Raw genomic sequence first — 14,968 nt, forward strand, 5'->3', positions numbered from 1 at the left:
ACAGGAAAATCCCAAACTCTTTATATAGTTTTCGCTTATATAGATTATGATTTGGATTTGGATTTTGGTGAGTTTAAACTAACCAATAAATCGAATCTTAGGCCCAGCCCTTTTATACATGAGGCTCGACCCAAACTGGCACTTGGGTCAAATTTTGAAATGTTAGAGCATGTCTAATGGAACTGATATGGATTCGACTATAAAGAAATAAAATGGGACTGATCTGGCCTGGGTTAGGTCCAAATCTGGCCTCAAATAAATAAAAAAATCACTTTTTTAATGCATGTGTTCGGCCTAAGGTAAAGTAAGGGGCTGGTTTTGCCCACATGCTAGCCTGGGTTAGGTCCAACTCAAAACTATATTTATTACCCCTCCCCTCTTTCTACGGTATTGGAGGAGAAAGCAGAAGAATCCAAGCCGATTTACACCAAGGGGTAAGGGGCAGGAAGGAGCCGCTTAACAAGGCACTTCCATTTCTCAATATTTGTAAGTTTGCTCTATAATCAACTTAAATAAGTCAAACTCACCATGCAATCCATTTTCTTCTAATTTTTTTTTTTGTGATAAAATAATAGATAATTGACTAAATAAACATCATCTAAAGTCTCAATCAAAATTCCTAAGTTTTTCTTACAATTTCCATGATTTTTATTCAATATTTACCGATATCGATAATTTTCCTATATTTCCATGTTTTTGGACCCCGGATATTCCGAAACCCTTGATATTTTAGACCTTGCTCACAACTCTATTAAAACCTAACCATTTGTTCATCACCTTCTCACCTAAAAAATCTCTCAATTACTCCAAACTTTTTTACTTGTTTGTCTTTTTTCATTTTGCTCAAAATTGCTGTTCATAAGTATGGCTCAAAATTGTTTTCAAAAATAAAATTTTATGTTGCTTTTCTTATGCTTTGATTTTTATCACAAATGAAATAATAATAAATTAAAATAACAAGTTTTGAGTTAGCCCCTAGCCCCTCACCACCACTAGACCCACAAAAAAATTAAGAGGCTAAATTTTGTGAATAGTACCATTTTGAGGGGGCTAAAACAACACCTTACTCCTTACACCTTGCCCTTACATTAGACATGCTCTTATGTTATATGTATGGAGTTGGTGTAGATCTGGAGCTACAAACACCACTTGGTGATTCTAATACAACCCAAAATGCCAAAGAAGTTTTAGGGTTTTTTTGGTACTTGAATTTTGATCTGTGTCCCAATTCAATACCAAAACTTTAAAAAAAATATTATTTATATATAAACAATTTGAAAGAGGAAGAATTGAACCTAAAGTTTCATCTTAATCATTTGAGTTACAAGCCCCTTACTTTAATACCACAATTTTAATTTGTCTCAAAATACTAAATAAATTTTTGGTAAGCAAAATTAACTAATCTAACTGGCAAAAAATTAACTAATCTAATTGGCAAAAATTCTTTGTAATTAACATGGTGTAGTGATTTGAAATTTATACTTCGTCTAAGATTTAAAAGGAAAATATTGAGAGTTAGATGCGTAAATTGTTATGAAAAATTTGCACTAAGATGTAAAAGAATATTCTACTTTTTTTATTTTATTTTAGGTCGAAATTCTACTTTTTTATTTGTCCCAAGTTTCCAACACTTTTCTTAACAAAACGGGTGTGACCCATATCGTTGTGGGAGGACTATTAGACTTTTAAGTTTTTTTATTCGTCGTTTCAACAGAGGAGAGAGATTGCTCAGAAGGAAGGGGAAAAAAAAAGGGGAGAGAGATGGGTGGAGCCCAGGCGATGAAGAGAATCCCTCGCATCAAGTTTCCTCAGAGACATCCCAAACCATCTGGTCTGTCGTTCTAATCGCTTTCTGAACCATTGGTTTCACCTCAACATATTGATTTTACTCTCCACTAACTTTAAGGTCTCTGCATGTATGTACATATGTGTTTGAATTTATGCTGTATTTTTGTTTCAATTCTTATGGGTTCTGTTGAATTGGCCTAAGATTTGTGCGTTGCTTGTAAATTTGGGAACTTTATTTATGTCTTATTTTCTTTCTCTGTATTTACATTGAATCACAGATTGGATATGTGATATCTCCAAAACGCCTAATGGTATGAACTATAGACTGATTTCAATTGGTTGCTTTTGTAACATGTTGCCATTGGTTTAAGCTTCTGGGCAACCATTTGTGTGAGCTTAATAGATTGATAGGTTTCATTTACTAAGATTAGCTGCCTCGATTGGATGGAAATCTCTGTTTGTTGGTTTAAGTGCATAAACTATTCGGCTTGGCTGCATCATGCAAATGCTGAAAGTAAGGTGTAGGCAGTGCTTAAAATATGGGAATTGATTACATTGAGAATAGGATTAACCGGAAGATGCCACTTGGGGAGGGAGCCTCAAATGTAAGTTTTGAATTTTCTGCTGGTTCCTGAATGTTTCGGCCTAAACGTTATACTTTCTGAGGTTGGTGAACTAATGCAACATAACCCCAAATCCAATCCCCACTTTTATTGGTAGTTGTTGATCTTTAATTGATTTGGCGGTTTCATTCATTCTGATGTGGTGACATGTACGCGAAACAAGTGGGCAATGCTACAATTTAGATTGACAATATGGAGTCATATAACTTAGGGGAACCAACTTTTGAGTTTTCTTGTTTTGATTGCCTCATGCTCAGTCATGTAATATTCAGACTCGAAGAATCATGTAATATGGATTCAAATTATGGCAACATATAAATATGTATGGGATAATGCTATTTTATCAGACAGTTGGACTGTTTATGAGAACTGTTGATAAGATGAAATCCTGTTTGAATTTGCAGTCATAATTGACAGTCTAAGAACATTAAATACATACATTGTGCGTGTTGCATATCTATCGGTGTAGCAAAATTGGACATGCATGATGAATCTATTGTTGATCTTCATCTTAATTGTAATCCTCATTTTCAGCTATTGTTTGAAGTTTCTTACTTGTTCTTCTCCATTGAGTCATACACATTTGTTTAGATACTATGTTGTTCTTTGTGGGTCATAGTTCGTGTTTTTTCTTAACACTTGTAATTATTTACTTGGCAGGTTCCGAATCTCGCGTTCAAGCAGAACCTTTGGCTGGTGATGCTTCTCATACTTTCTTCTCCGGTTCAAAGGCCTCAACCACCACCACCTTAGGAGGAAAAGCTTCTCTTCAACCCGAACGAACACCAGTGTCCAAAGAGGAGATTGAGGCCATTTTGGTATGTGGAACTTTCCTTTTTGTCTCAAGAAGTTCTACACTTATGGTTTGATTCATCAAATTTTCATGCAATGAATTTTGCAGCCTTAAGTGCTTCCTCTGTCTTGTGATTTTAATCACTATTGAGGCTTAAACAAATAATCAACTGTGTAAAAAGGATAATGCTTGCCTCTTGATGCGTCATGTATTTATTGGTATTAAGTGGCGAAAATGGCTAAAGTGGCTAATGTTGTGAAAGTGGTGGATTCCTCAGTTTCACTAATAGTTAATAAATCTATGCTAAGTCAGCAGTTGTTAGGAAATTCCTCTTCACTGTTTAAGATACATGTATTGTTCGCCAAAAAGCTATGGTATATGATGAATGGTGATTCTTTTTGATATGTGAGTTATAAAGTGTGAACTAAACATTTGAGTCTTGATCAGGATGGGCGCTAGTCCAGTGAACCATCGTCATCAAAATTTTGAAAGGGCTAATGTGATAAACTTGAAATCAATTTTCTTGGCTAATGTGACAAACTTGAAATCAAATTTCTTGTCTGTCTTTTCTTTGGGCTTGCACTTATTTACTTATTTATGTTAATTGTCTTTGGGCAGCTGGGTGGCTGCATCTGATCCTGTGTGGAGATTGAAGTACAGAGGACTATGTGTTGGGCAATATTTTGACCCTTTTTAAGCACCTGGAAGCATCCAGAGTTGACTTCTTTCTATTGTTTGAAGAATAACCTACTAGCTGAAATTCATAATGATAGACAACACTTTGAACAATAAAGATGTGATCTTGATTGGCATCCTAATGACATGTTTTCTCTTGTAGTCTTGTTCATGCAATTTACAATACAAGTGGTTGCCATTTAAGCTAGAAATTTCAGTACTGCACATTCCGAATTCGAATACATATGCATGTGATAAAGTTTCTAAGGGAATGACTCATTCAACAAGTGGGTGCCATTTAAGCTAGAAATTTCAGTACTGCACATTCCGAATTCAAATACATATGCATGTGATAGAGTTTCTAAGGGAATGACTCATTCAGAATCCTTTTGGAGAAAAGGTTCGAGGACGGCAGATTTGGGATTTTTGCCAGGAGGGCCCTTGTCTCTGCGCAGGAGCTCTCCCAGTCGGAAAGTAATTAACCTATCCCAATTCCCTCCCTCAAAAAGAACCCCAGCTTTCCCATCGGTGATTCGTTGTACAATGCCACAGTACTTGTAATAAGGGCTATTAGGGTTGTTCACAATGGCAATCATACCAGGCAGCAACAATGGCAATTCAGGTGCTTTTGGCTTCTTTGAGCTCACAAGTGCCGCAGTTGATCCAGAGTCTGCAACCAATGGCTTTTTGGGAGGTGGGTTTTTCTCAATGAACTTTTGCAACCCCTTCTCACCACCAGGAAATCCCCCAGTAAGCCCCATAAGCTCCTTTTCAAAAGCATCTTCTTGAACGCTTTTAAGAGCACTTGCCGCAGAACTATCTGATTTTTCTTCATCTGTTTCAGCAGCAACGGCTGCTGATACTTGTTCTTCCACATCTTTTTGTTCTTCAACATTTTTTGTAAGCTCTTGTAGCAGACCTTCTTCACCATTGCAAAGCCCTCTGCCTCCCAAGATTTCAGATAGATTGAATTTGGCACATGGCCTTAGGGAATGGATCGATGGCTGTTTGTGAATTGTGAAAGACGATTTATGAGCACGATTGGAGAGATCATTTTTTCCAAGAAAATTGGATTTGAGAAGACGGCCTTGAAAGCTTGGGAGAGTTATGTTAGAAGCCATGTTTTACCACTGCAATCAACGGAGAGAGAGAGAGAGGAAGAAGAAGAGAGAAATATCATCACTTTTAATTTGTGGCCACAATAGACTCTTGTTGGGTTATGTCCTATGATTCTATCTTCCCTATCTGTTTGATGCCTGTAGTATTATTGTCTTCATCTGTGATGTAGACCAGCAAAAAGACACGTGCCAAACACTTGTACCCATCATTTCGATATACACACCTCATCGTTTGGGATCAGATGAGACACTCATGTATCGGTTTCAATTATTTGTGAGTGTGTTGCCGTATATGACAGTCGAACCTAAGACTTTCTTCCAATATAGAGTGTGGAAAAACGTCAAAGGCCTCCAGAGGATTGGGCTCGTTGTGTGGCCCAAAAGAAATATTTTTTTTTTGTGTGGTCCAAATGCCCAAAAGTGATGGTAGTGTGCAAAATTTGACAATGTGTTCCCTCCATTTGGGCATGGCTGAACCTGACGTGGCAAACCAACAAGGCAACAAGTAACCCGGGAATCTGAACGAGGGTGATCTGGTCATTTCACATCAATCAGAAACCCCTTGAGTCCACCGTCTCCTCCGTCCCAAAACCCTCTCATATCATCAAACCGCCATTTTCCTCCGCCCTCTCTCGCCGGCAATCTGAGCCGTCAGATTCCGATGAAATCGCTACCCACTCTCACCGTCGCTGGATTTCTATCTCGATTTCTTTCCAATTGTACTTTTTAATCAACAAAAACAAGTTTTTCATTTCTCAGCGGAAGTTAAACAACCATGGGGAAGAACTCTCGACAGAAGTGGACTCAGAAGCAGAGCAAGCACAGCTCAAACGACGCCGCATTAGACCACTCGGATTCAGAAGAGAAGATAGAAATAGTTGACGAAGAAGTTAGCGAAGTAAATACGAAAAGAAGCAGGAATTGTAAAGAAGAGAGCTCGGTTAGGGTTTCTAAGGATTCGCGCCCCGATGAGAAGCGAAGACCGCGAGAGCGTGGCAATGGAGTCGAATATTCGGCTGAAGTCGAGCACATTGCTTCGAAGAGGAGAAGAGATAGTGAGAGGAAGGTTGGGAAGGAGAAGGTTCCAGAAGTTCGTAGAAGAACGGAAGACAGTGGTAATGTGACTGAATTCTCTGTGTGGGTGTTTTCCATTGTGCTTTGAGTTTTTGCTGTTTCTGGTGATGATTGCAATGTAGTTTGAGGTTTTACTGCATCTTGATGAATTTTTTATTTTTATTTTATTCTTTTCCAACATTGCTGTTGATGATTTGAATACACATTTGAGTGCGGTCAAACTGATTGATATCATGCATCTGAAAAAAGTATATATGTTTGAATTTGTAGAGATGCTTCTGAAAGATGAGGTGCGAAATCCCGAGCTAAAGAAGGAGCTTGAGAAACATATTAGGAGGAGCAGGGATGACTCTGTTGAGAAGGGAAAATATAAAGATTATGTGAGAGATGATAATGAAGATTCAGCTGAGGTCGAGTACATTGCTTCAAAGAGGAGAAAAGATATTAAGAGGATTAGGAATGATGTGAAGGAGAAGGTTCCAGAGGTTGGACAAGGAATGGATGACATGGGTAATGTGATTGAATTCTCTTTGCGAGTGTTTACGCTGTGCTTTAAATTTTTTATTTTTTTATTTTAAATACTTTTATTGTTCCTATTAATGTTTATTGTACAATGTGCAATGTAATTTGAGGTCTCGATGCTTCTTAATAAGGATATAATTCATCTTTGAAAAGTTTGTATTGATGATTTTTATACACATTGACTGCACTCAACCTGATTAATATCATGTATCTTTTTAAGTTTATATGTTTCACTGTGTAGAGAGGTATTTCAAAGATGAGGTGCGAAATCCCGAGTTAAAGAAGGAGCTTGAGAAACAAATTGGGAGGAACAGAGATGGCTCTGTTGACAAGTCGAAATATAAAGATTATGTAAGAGATGATAATGATAGTTGGCGGTCTTCAACGGGCAAGCATGCCAAGGATAGAAGATACATGGATGATGAAAATTATAAAGACAAGTATGGCGAAGATGGTGACAGAAGTTATAAGGTGAAGCACGGAGAAGACGGTGACAGAAGTTATAAGGTTAAGCAAGGAGAAGACGGCGACAGAAGTTATAAGGTTGAGTATGGAGAAGATGGCGACAGAAGTTATAGGGTTAAACATGGAGAAGATGCAGAGAGAAGTTATAAGGATAAGTATGGAGAAGATGGTGACAGAATTTATAAGGTCAAGTATGGAGAAGATGGTGACAGAAGTTATAAGGATAAGGATGGAGAAGATGTTGGCAGAAGTTATAAGGTAAAACATGAAGAATATGGTGACAGAAGTTATAAGGATAAGGATGGAGAAGATGCTGACAGAAGTTATAAGGTAAAGCATGGAGAAGATGGTGGTGACAGAAGTTATAAGGTAAAGCATGGAGAAGATGGTGGTGACAGAAGTTATAAAGATAAGTATGGAGAAGATGGTGACAGAAGTTATAAGGTCAAGTATGGAAGAGATGGTGTCAGAAGTTGCAAGGATGGATATGGAGAAGATGCTGACAGAGATAGGAGGCACAGGGATAGCAAGTCTAAGGAAGATGTTGATTGGAAGAAAACACACTGGGAAGACAGGCACAAGGATGAGCATGCCTTAATAGATCACAATGGTGACAGGTCAGGTACTAAGTACACTAGGGATAAAAGTAATGCTGGTGGAATTCGATATAAGAAATCAAGATTTGATAGTAGTAATTATGACGATGGTCAAAACACTAGATACAGTGAAGATAGGGGAAAGAGAGATGATGATAAAGAGGACCAAATCTACAGTAGGTGCCTAAGTACCAGGGAACACGCTGATGCAGAAAAGAAAATTACAGGCAGAGGCATGGTAAAGTCTGTCGATGATAAAGAAGATTCTCACAAATGCTGTGTTGATGCAGACTTTAATGCAAGTCATAAAAGACAGATGAGTTTCCCTAGCTCCTATTCTCATGTTGCGAAAGACGAATGCAGGTAATTGTTTTTCTTCTTATTTTATGTTCTCATCATGTGGTAAGGATTTTTAGAGAATGCAGTCTTGTATTGTACTCATGAATGCAGCAAGTGTTGTTATGTTCAAATGAATTTCTTTTTTGCATCTTTTGTGTCTGCTTGCTGCAGCAAGCATTGTTTTTCTTAGAAAAGGCATTTGTTGTTCAGTGTTGAAAGGTTATGCATGTTTCAGTGCCTAGTTGTAGTGGTTTTTGGAATGAATGGTATTGTGCCAATAATTATCTGTTTCAAAAATGGACTTTGTAGACCATATTGATAAGTGACATGAAGATGAATGAGTTGTACATGGATGTCGGGCATTAATCCTCTATGATGAAGGGAAATATTGAACAATGTGACATGCTGAAACTTTTCTAATTCAGTCAAATTAGCTTGTGACTACTTTTATGTGTTCTTTACAATTTTAAGTAGCAATTTGCATATAGGAACTTGGAGTTTGTCTGGATATGTCATAACGATCTTATGGTTGCTAGTGCTTCATTTTTTTTTTATTTTGGTCATTTGGTTTGACAAGAAGCAATCACTGTCAAAATATTTGTGCTCTAGAACCTCTACTAATGAATGTCCTTGTGGACCTTCTTTAGGCACTCAAGGGAAGCAGAATTGATGTCTGGTGACTCTGAACCTCAAGAAAGGGTTAGGCATAGTCTCCTTCATTTTAAGGAGGTTGCAGATGTTCGTGGAGTACTCAAACAGTCTTCTTTGTCTAAGCCTACCAAGAGACTGATTGACAAGGATGACAGCCATTTAGGTGACTTATCTGCTGAAAGGTGCTTGAATCCTGATGCCTGTGCTTCTGCTGTGCATCTAGTTGATGATTCTAAGTTTACCACACTTGGTATTAAGGGGAGTTTTGATAATAAAGAATTTGGAAAGAGGAGTGGTGTTACCAAGGACAGAGACTCATCTGGTACTGAAGGCGAAGGAAATTTGCAGAAGCATTCAGAGACACCTCCTACAGGTGAGTTATCCCGGGAAGATATTGATGGTTTCTCTTCTTTATCTTCTGTCAAAGCTGATCAATTGCCTAGCAACTCATGGTCCAATTTTCCTCCACCTCGCCATCGATACAAGAGAAATAATAGTTCCATTGTTGGACGAATGTATGGCAATGCCAGGAACGGTGCTCCAGTTAATGCCTGGAGCGCTGTTCCAAATCGGCCTTCTCCAGTAATGAACAGCTTCACTCATTTCAGTCATGGTCCTCCCCCTGTTGGTTTACATCCAGTTATGCATCAGTTTTCTGCTTTGCCAATGTATGGTGTCGGACCTGTGATGGATATACGCTCTTTATTTCCCCATCGTATCCATGATGCTGACAGGTTCCTCAGGCAAGACCATTCATTTGGGTGGCAGAATCCTATTGATGGCTCTCAGCCTCCTCCATTGTTTGCGTGGGATGAAATTAACAGTGTTGCCCGGACTAATTCTCTAGCATATGGGAGGCTTGACTGGAACCATAATAGAGAACCAATTGATGGCCAGCGGTCGGAAACAAGAACAGATCTGTGGAAGGGCCCACATGATGGTGTGAATCCAGAGTTGCCTTCTGTACTTCAGGCAAAGGATCCTGCAGTACGTATACAAGAGGATGAAATTTGGTTCGGAGCATCAAGTCTGCTAGTTCAAAATGAAGAGAACCGGTGTGATGATCTTGTGGACAGAGTCAGAAGATTGAAATTGGTCAAAACGGTGATGCTTTAGCAAAGGAACCACCTAAACCATCCAACAGTATTGCTGAACAATTACCTGAACTTTCGAAGATATCCAAGGATGATGATGATCGTCTTTGGCTTGTATATCTTTCTAAGCTTGATATTTCGGCAGAGCTTACTCATCCAGATTTATATAATCAATGCCTGAAACTAATGGATGCAGAACAGAGTCAAAATGTTGATGAAGATTCTTTGAAGCTTCTCTATCTGGAGGTAAAATTTATAATTGGATCTTGTGGTTTATCTACTATAATGTTAATTTTTCGATCATAATGGTATTTTCTTTGTTTTACAGGAGGTTGTAAAAACCCAAGCAGAGCTTTCCAAACTTAACTCGAGTGCTTCTCTTTTTGTTGCCATAAACGATTGTGTTTTTCAGGTATGAACATGGTCAGATGTTATATAATTAGTACCAAGTTACCAACATAAAGTGATCTAGAAATTTGGACCCTTTCATGATTATGTTATTAAAATACAACAATTTTTTGAGTATTGGTATTTGGTTTTGTGATAGCCTAATATATGGGTTTAACACTTCTGATTTGTGATTATTTTGTAGAGAGCCATGTCCTTTTACAAGCAGCAGAGGGCCATACCTCTCCCCTCATTATTCAACAAACAGAAAGCATCATTTTGTAGTGCAAAGAACATGGATTTTGTTCCAAATTGTGCCCTAGAGAAGCAAACAGAGCCAATTTCATCTTCCAATGGGTCCAAACCAGAGCAGTTGCTTCCTACTTGTTCTGCCCCCTATAAGAAAGTATACGAGTCTGTTTCTGTTGTCGGTTTGGACGCTTCAAATGGCTGTATCAACGACAATTGTCCTACTATCGACCATGCGTCGCAATCTGCTCCTGGCTCACCTGGTCACCTGAGCAGAGCCGGTGACTCCGGAGGTGGTGAACATTCTGCTGGTAGCGCGGATGATTGGATGTTAGTTGATACTAGGTGTGATCATATACCATTTTCAGAAGTGTCTGATGAGGGTGTGATGGGTCACTCAATTGGGTCTGGGTCAGTGAATGTAAGTCGGATACATGCTGCTTTTGAAAGTACACATTGAAACAATTTCTACGTTGTTTGTTTCCGATCAAAATTATGCCTTCTCTTTATCTCATGATTTGTGGTTGCTGCCTTTGTTTACTTCATTCAGTCTGATGCACTTTTTTGTTATCATGTTTCTACATTGCATGAATAGTCTAGGTGCCTGGATCATCAAACTGTTTAGGTTCATATTTATTTATGAAATAGGAAGCCAATCCTTAATTACAATTTAACAAATAAATATAATTTCATTTTTATTTTAAATATTTTTAAATAACTCTAATCTTCGTAGAAATGCAGAATAAAAGAAAAGAAAAAAAACTGCCCTTTTCTGTCAATTGTTCGTAAATGCCATGCTTTCGCATTGTCATGCATCCTATATCATTTTGATGCCTACAATACGTTTTGTTTTGTTTTGTTTTGTTTTTTTATTGCAAGAGAATTGCAATAGGCATGACTATTGTTATGCGCACCCTGGCTGGAATTTAAAGAGTCGGTAAAATGCACAAGTCAAGAAAAGTTTTATTAATTAGAAGATTAATATGTAATGAGTTTTCAAATTCGTGGTTTATAATACTAACTAGTGTAGTAGTTTGTAATATGAAAGGTTCTAGGTCGAGTCTTAGTATAGTGTGTGTATGTGTGGAGTTTAGTATGTTATCGTTATCTCAATAGAAAATGTTCTAAAAAAATAAAACAAAAATAATCATTGAGATATTTAAATCTGAGGTTTTCTATGTTCATCATTTTCTCTCATATTAGTGGCGGATCTATCAAGGGGAGAGTGAAGGCTATGTCTAGCTCCCACTCTGTCCTTGTACTTATGAAGTCCCGCATAATGGACAAATCGTAAACAATTGTGAATTGTATTATTCTGTGCTCCACTATGAACACGAAAAATTATTGGATCCGCCGCGGGAGACTATTGTTATGAAATTGTCAACAATCAGCAGCGCCACGTCATTCAGTTGTCAATGATCAGCAATGGTTTGTGCATGTCCACCTTGGAGCTCGTTCCATGGTACAGTCAGTTCAGTCATCTACAACTCGAACGAACCCATGTTCCACCACACATAGGACAGCAGTAAGCCCAGTAGCTGATCCACCAATTCTCCCGCCCGGTTTGATTCTACGCAAACATCTTATGCACTGAATGCAAATAAGAGTAGAAAATAAGTCCAAAGGAACCATAAACTATAAGATGGGTAGGAAAAAACATGGAGGTCTTTTCATATCAAACCTTGTACCAAACCCCTCTTCAACTTCAAGACCAGTCAGTCTTCCATGCGGCAGTAACAACATCTCTCCGTGATCCCATTATTCTATCAAGATATGCCCCATACCCAGACTGCTTAAGCCGAAGGCTGCATCTCTTTCAGACATACCTCACGGACATCGGCAAAATGTATTCAATTCAATGTAACAACAACAATTGACAAAGTCAAGTTAGAACCATTTTTTTTTTGGGGAGAAAGAAACAAAATTGCATCACCAAAAAATAGTGAATTACTCTAATGGTCTATGTTAATGTTAAAAGTGTTATTAAAATTTATAAATTAAAAATAAATTAAAAAAAAACCCTTAACTCAAAACTTGATGATGCCTCGTGTATTTGAGGCTTAGGTTATTAGAATGGCCTGGATTTATAGTTATATACTTATATATATATATAATAATCCGGTTTAAAATTCAAACTACATACGCAGATATCCATATCAAAAATATATTCTGCATTTCAGCATATAAAACAAAAGATGGATGTCTAGAAAAGACTTATTTTACAAATTGATATAAAACCATTTCCTAAGTGAAGTTTTTAACTTGAATGCCTTCTTATATTTGTTTCAGTAGGTTTGCATTGCAAATTTGTCACTCGTTTTATACGAAAACCTAAGCCCATTTTTTCAGTCGCTTTGCCTGAAAACCAACACTGTCCTAAGTTAATCAAATGGACAAAATAATCCAAAAACAACTTGTAAGTCAAGCAAAAAGAATAAACAGCCACAAAGGTATATAACAAATTTCCCAATTTAACCCAAACAAGAGTGGACATGATATCCATGCTACATGAACACAAACACTGCATAATTTTGAAGAAAGCGTCAACTGCCTCATGGTTTTATAAGATGTCCGTTTCAACAGTTTCATTCTTTACTTATAAGGTATTTGAGAAGGCCCATATTAAACTTATTCATCAACCAAAAACACAGAGAGGGGTTCTGGAGGTTTTGATTTCCTGGAGCATGTCACTAGATATACAGCTTTGGTATGTAAACATGATAGCGGGAATTTACTCCAGTATACATCTTGCTATCATTTTGAACCCGCTTTTCTATAGGGACTAAGAAATCATTAATTATCTTTGAGTTGAATGTGCTGAGTGGATGAGTTTTAGCATAATAGAAAACTCATACATCTTGCTACCATCTCACTTCTTGAAGATGAGAAACTCGTAATTGATATACTCAAGTGGTTTCTTTATTGCTAATACAATTTTCATCCTTGAATTCATAAAGGAACTATATTTATTGTTCACAAAATCTTAAATATTAATTGTCTACTGCCTACAATGACAACCTCTTTGTAATTTGATTACATCTAATAATTTTCTTTACATTCTAGACTATGCTTAAGGTCCCAGATCATCAAGTTGCTGGCCGCCAAGCCGGTGATGGGAAGCTTGGCCCTCGTATAGATGATTCAGGGAACTTTTACAAGCCTCTTCAGAATGATGGGCGTGGTCCCATGAGCTTGCATTCTATACATCATTTTCTACTGACACTAGGATTCCAGACCACATCCGCAAGTTCTTCCCTGTCTTTTATAGCATTCAGCGTTTAGAGGCGTCTGGTGGTTCTGGCTTGTATCCTCACCTTGCATTGGAAGGTATTGTCTCAAGTAGAATCAATCCATCTGTATTAGACGCAAAAATTGGTTCCAGAACATGGTACCCGCAAGCTGCTGAAGATTATATCATAAAGTGTCTTAAGAAAGATAGAGAGACCATCTACAGATTTTGGAAGCCTGATAAGAAGTGTGTTCTAAACTTTAGCGTTGAGGATACTAGGTTAGCTCTGAGGAAATTTGTGTCTTCTAACCCATCTACAGATTCAGATATCAAACCAGATTGTTCTTTTGCATCGACTGTCTATGGTGGTCCTGCTGGGATATTGGCACAATTGTTGGAACTGAAGTCATGGTCTGAGGAGCAGACCATTTTCCATTTCTATTCTTGTTCAGTGCTGATGGTGCATGACAAGGAGTCAATACTGCAAGGGAGGAATTCAGGTGCTGAAATCAAACTCATCGATTTCGCGCATGTCATCCAAGGCAAAGGTGTTATTGACCATAATTTTTTGGGTGGGCTCTGCTCCTTGATAAAATTGATCTCAGATATTGTCACCAGTCCTTGTGCCTGAACCAAAACATGTCAGCTCTGTGAGAAGAACAGCATTTGTACTCATTTTGTACTAATAACAACATCGTAGATTTTCAATTTCTCTTCTCATAATGATCCATTTCCTTACTACTAAAATAATAAATAGACCCAGCTCATGATTTCAGGTGTTGATGTTTTTTTTATTTTTCAGGACATCTATTGATCCTAGATTTAAATGTGCCATGCTTATTCTGGCAAACTGGAAAGTTGAAAACATTATGATTTAATTGCCTCCACACAATCTTGTTACCTCCATATAGTTGAAACTATTTACACAACTCTTTTACATGCCATTGCTGGTCCCATCAGATGGAAAGAGTGCTGCTAACTCTTTTACATGCCATTGTTTAATTTTTATCCATTTCATTGTTTAAAAGCCAGTGCAGCCATTTCCTTTCCTGTAATGGCAAGGAAGACTGCAGATTCAGGAATTATATAAAGCTTATGAAATGTCTGATGTGGGGGGCGGAATTTTTAAGATTTCAGGTATGTCTGATGTGGGGGGTGAAGGCATGTCTTTTTTCTTCAGGGAATAATAAACATCAGCTATAAGAGCCAAATAATATCAGGGTCGATAGATGCATCATGGAGGCCTTGAAGGGCTTTAAATATATTTTCACACTGTGCCAACAATAAAAATATAGATTTCTCTGTATGCGTATCTTTTAAGGTGCCCTTTATGAAAATCCCACATCGAAAATCCACACTCAAATA

The 14,968-nt window shown here is 37.7% G+C and overlaps 3 protein-coding genes and 1 pseudogene across 4 annotated transcripts; 3 read left to right on the forward strand and 1 right to left on the reverse strand.

The window, feature by feature from the left end:
- The first annotated feature begins 1,662 nt into the window (after positions 1-1,662).
- Positions 1,663-4,041, forward strand: LOC148915240 (uncharacterized). The gene is made up of 3 exons (XM_089041325.1): positions 1,663-1,831; positions 3,072-3,229; positions 3,823-4,041. Exons 1-3 carry the CDS (start codon positions 1,762-1,764, stop codon positions 3,838-3,840), a joined length of 246 nt encoding a protein of 81 aa, XP_088897451.1. The 5' UTR covers positions 1,663-1,761; the 3' UTR covers positions 3,841-4,041.
- A 37-nt stretch (positions 4,042-4,078) lies between these two features.
- Positions 4,079-5,086, reverse strand: NDHS (NAD(P)H-quinone oxidoreductase subunit S). Its single transcript, XM_008240804.3, has one exon. It carries the CDS (start codon positions 4,998-5,000, stop codon positions 4,254-4,256), a length of 747 nt encoding a protein of 248 aa, XP_008239026.2. The 5' UTR covers positions 5,001-5,086; the 3' UTR covers positions 4,079-4,253.
- A 437-nt stretch (positions 5,087-5,523) lies between these two features.
- LOC148915241 (uncharacterized) lies at positions 5,524-10,883 on the forward strand. 2 transcript variants are annotated; one of them, XM_089041324.1, is made up of 7 exons: positions 5,524-6,112; positions 6,342-6,581; positions 6,835-7,388; positions 7,428-8,017; positions 8,641-9,984; positions 10,067-10,150; positions 10,331-10,883. In XM_089041324.1, the coding sequence occupies exons 1-5, from the start codon at positions 5,773-5,775 to the stop codon at positions 9,758-9,760; spliced, it is 2,844 nt and encodes a 947-aa protein (XP_088897450.1). In that variant the 5' UTR covers positions 5,524-5,772; the 3' UTR covers positions 9,761-9,984; positions 10,067-10,150; positions 10,331-10,883. The 2 variants fall into 2 exon arrangements, with proteins under 2 accessions (XP_088897450.1, XP_088897449.1); XM_089041323.1 differs by having other exon boundaries at positions 6,835-8,017.
- Positions 10,884-13,440: 2,557 nt separating this feature from the next.
- On the forward strand, positions 13,441-14,265 carry LOC103337714 (inositol polyphosphate multikinase beta pseudogene; annotated as a pseudogene).
- Positions 14,266-14,968: the final 703 nt, after the last annotated feature.

The sequence above is a fragment of the Prunus mume genome, linkage group LG7 (assembly GCF_029339155.1).
Source record: "Prunus mume cultivar Tortuosa linkage group LG7, ASM2933915v1, whole genome shotgun sequence".
NCBI lineage: Eukaryota > Viridiplantae > Streptophyta > Magnoliopsida > Rosales > Rosaceae > Prunus > Prunus mume.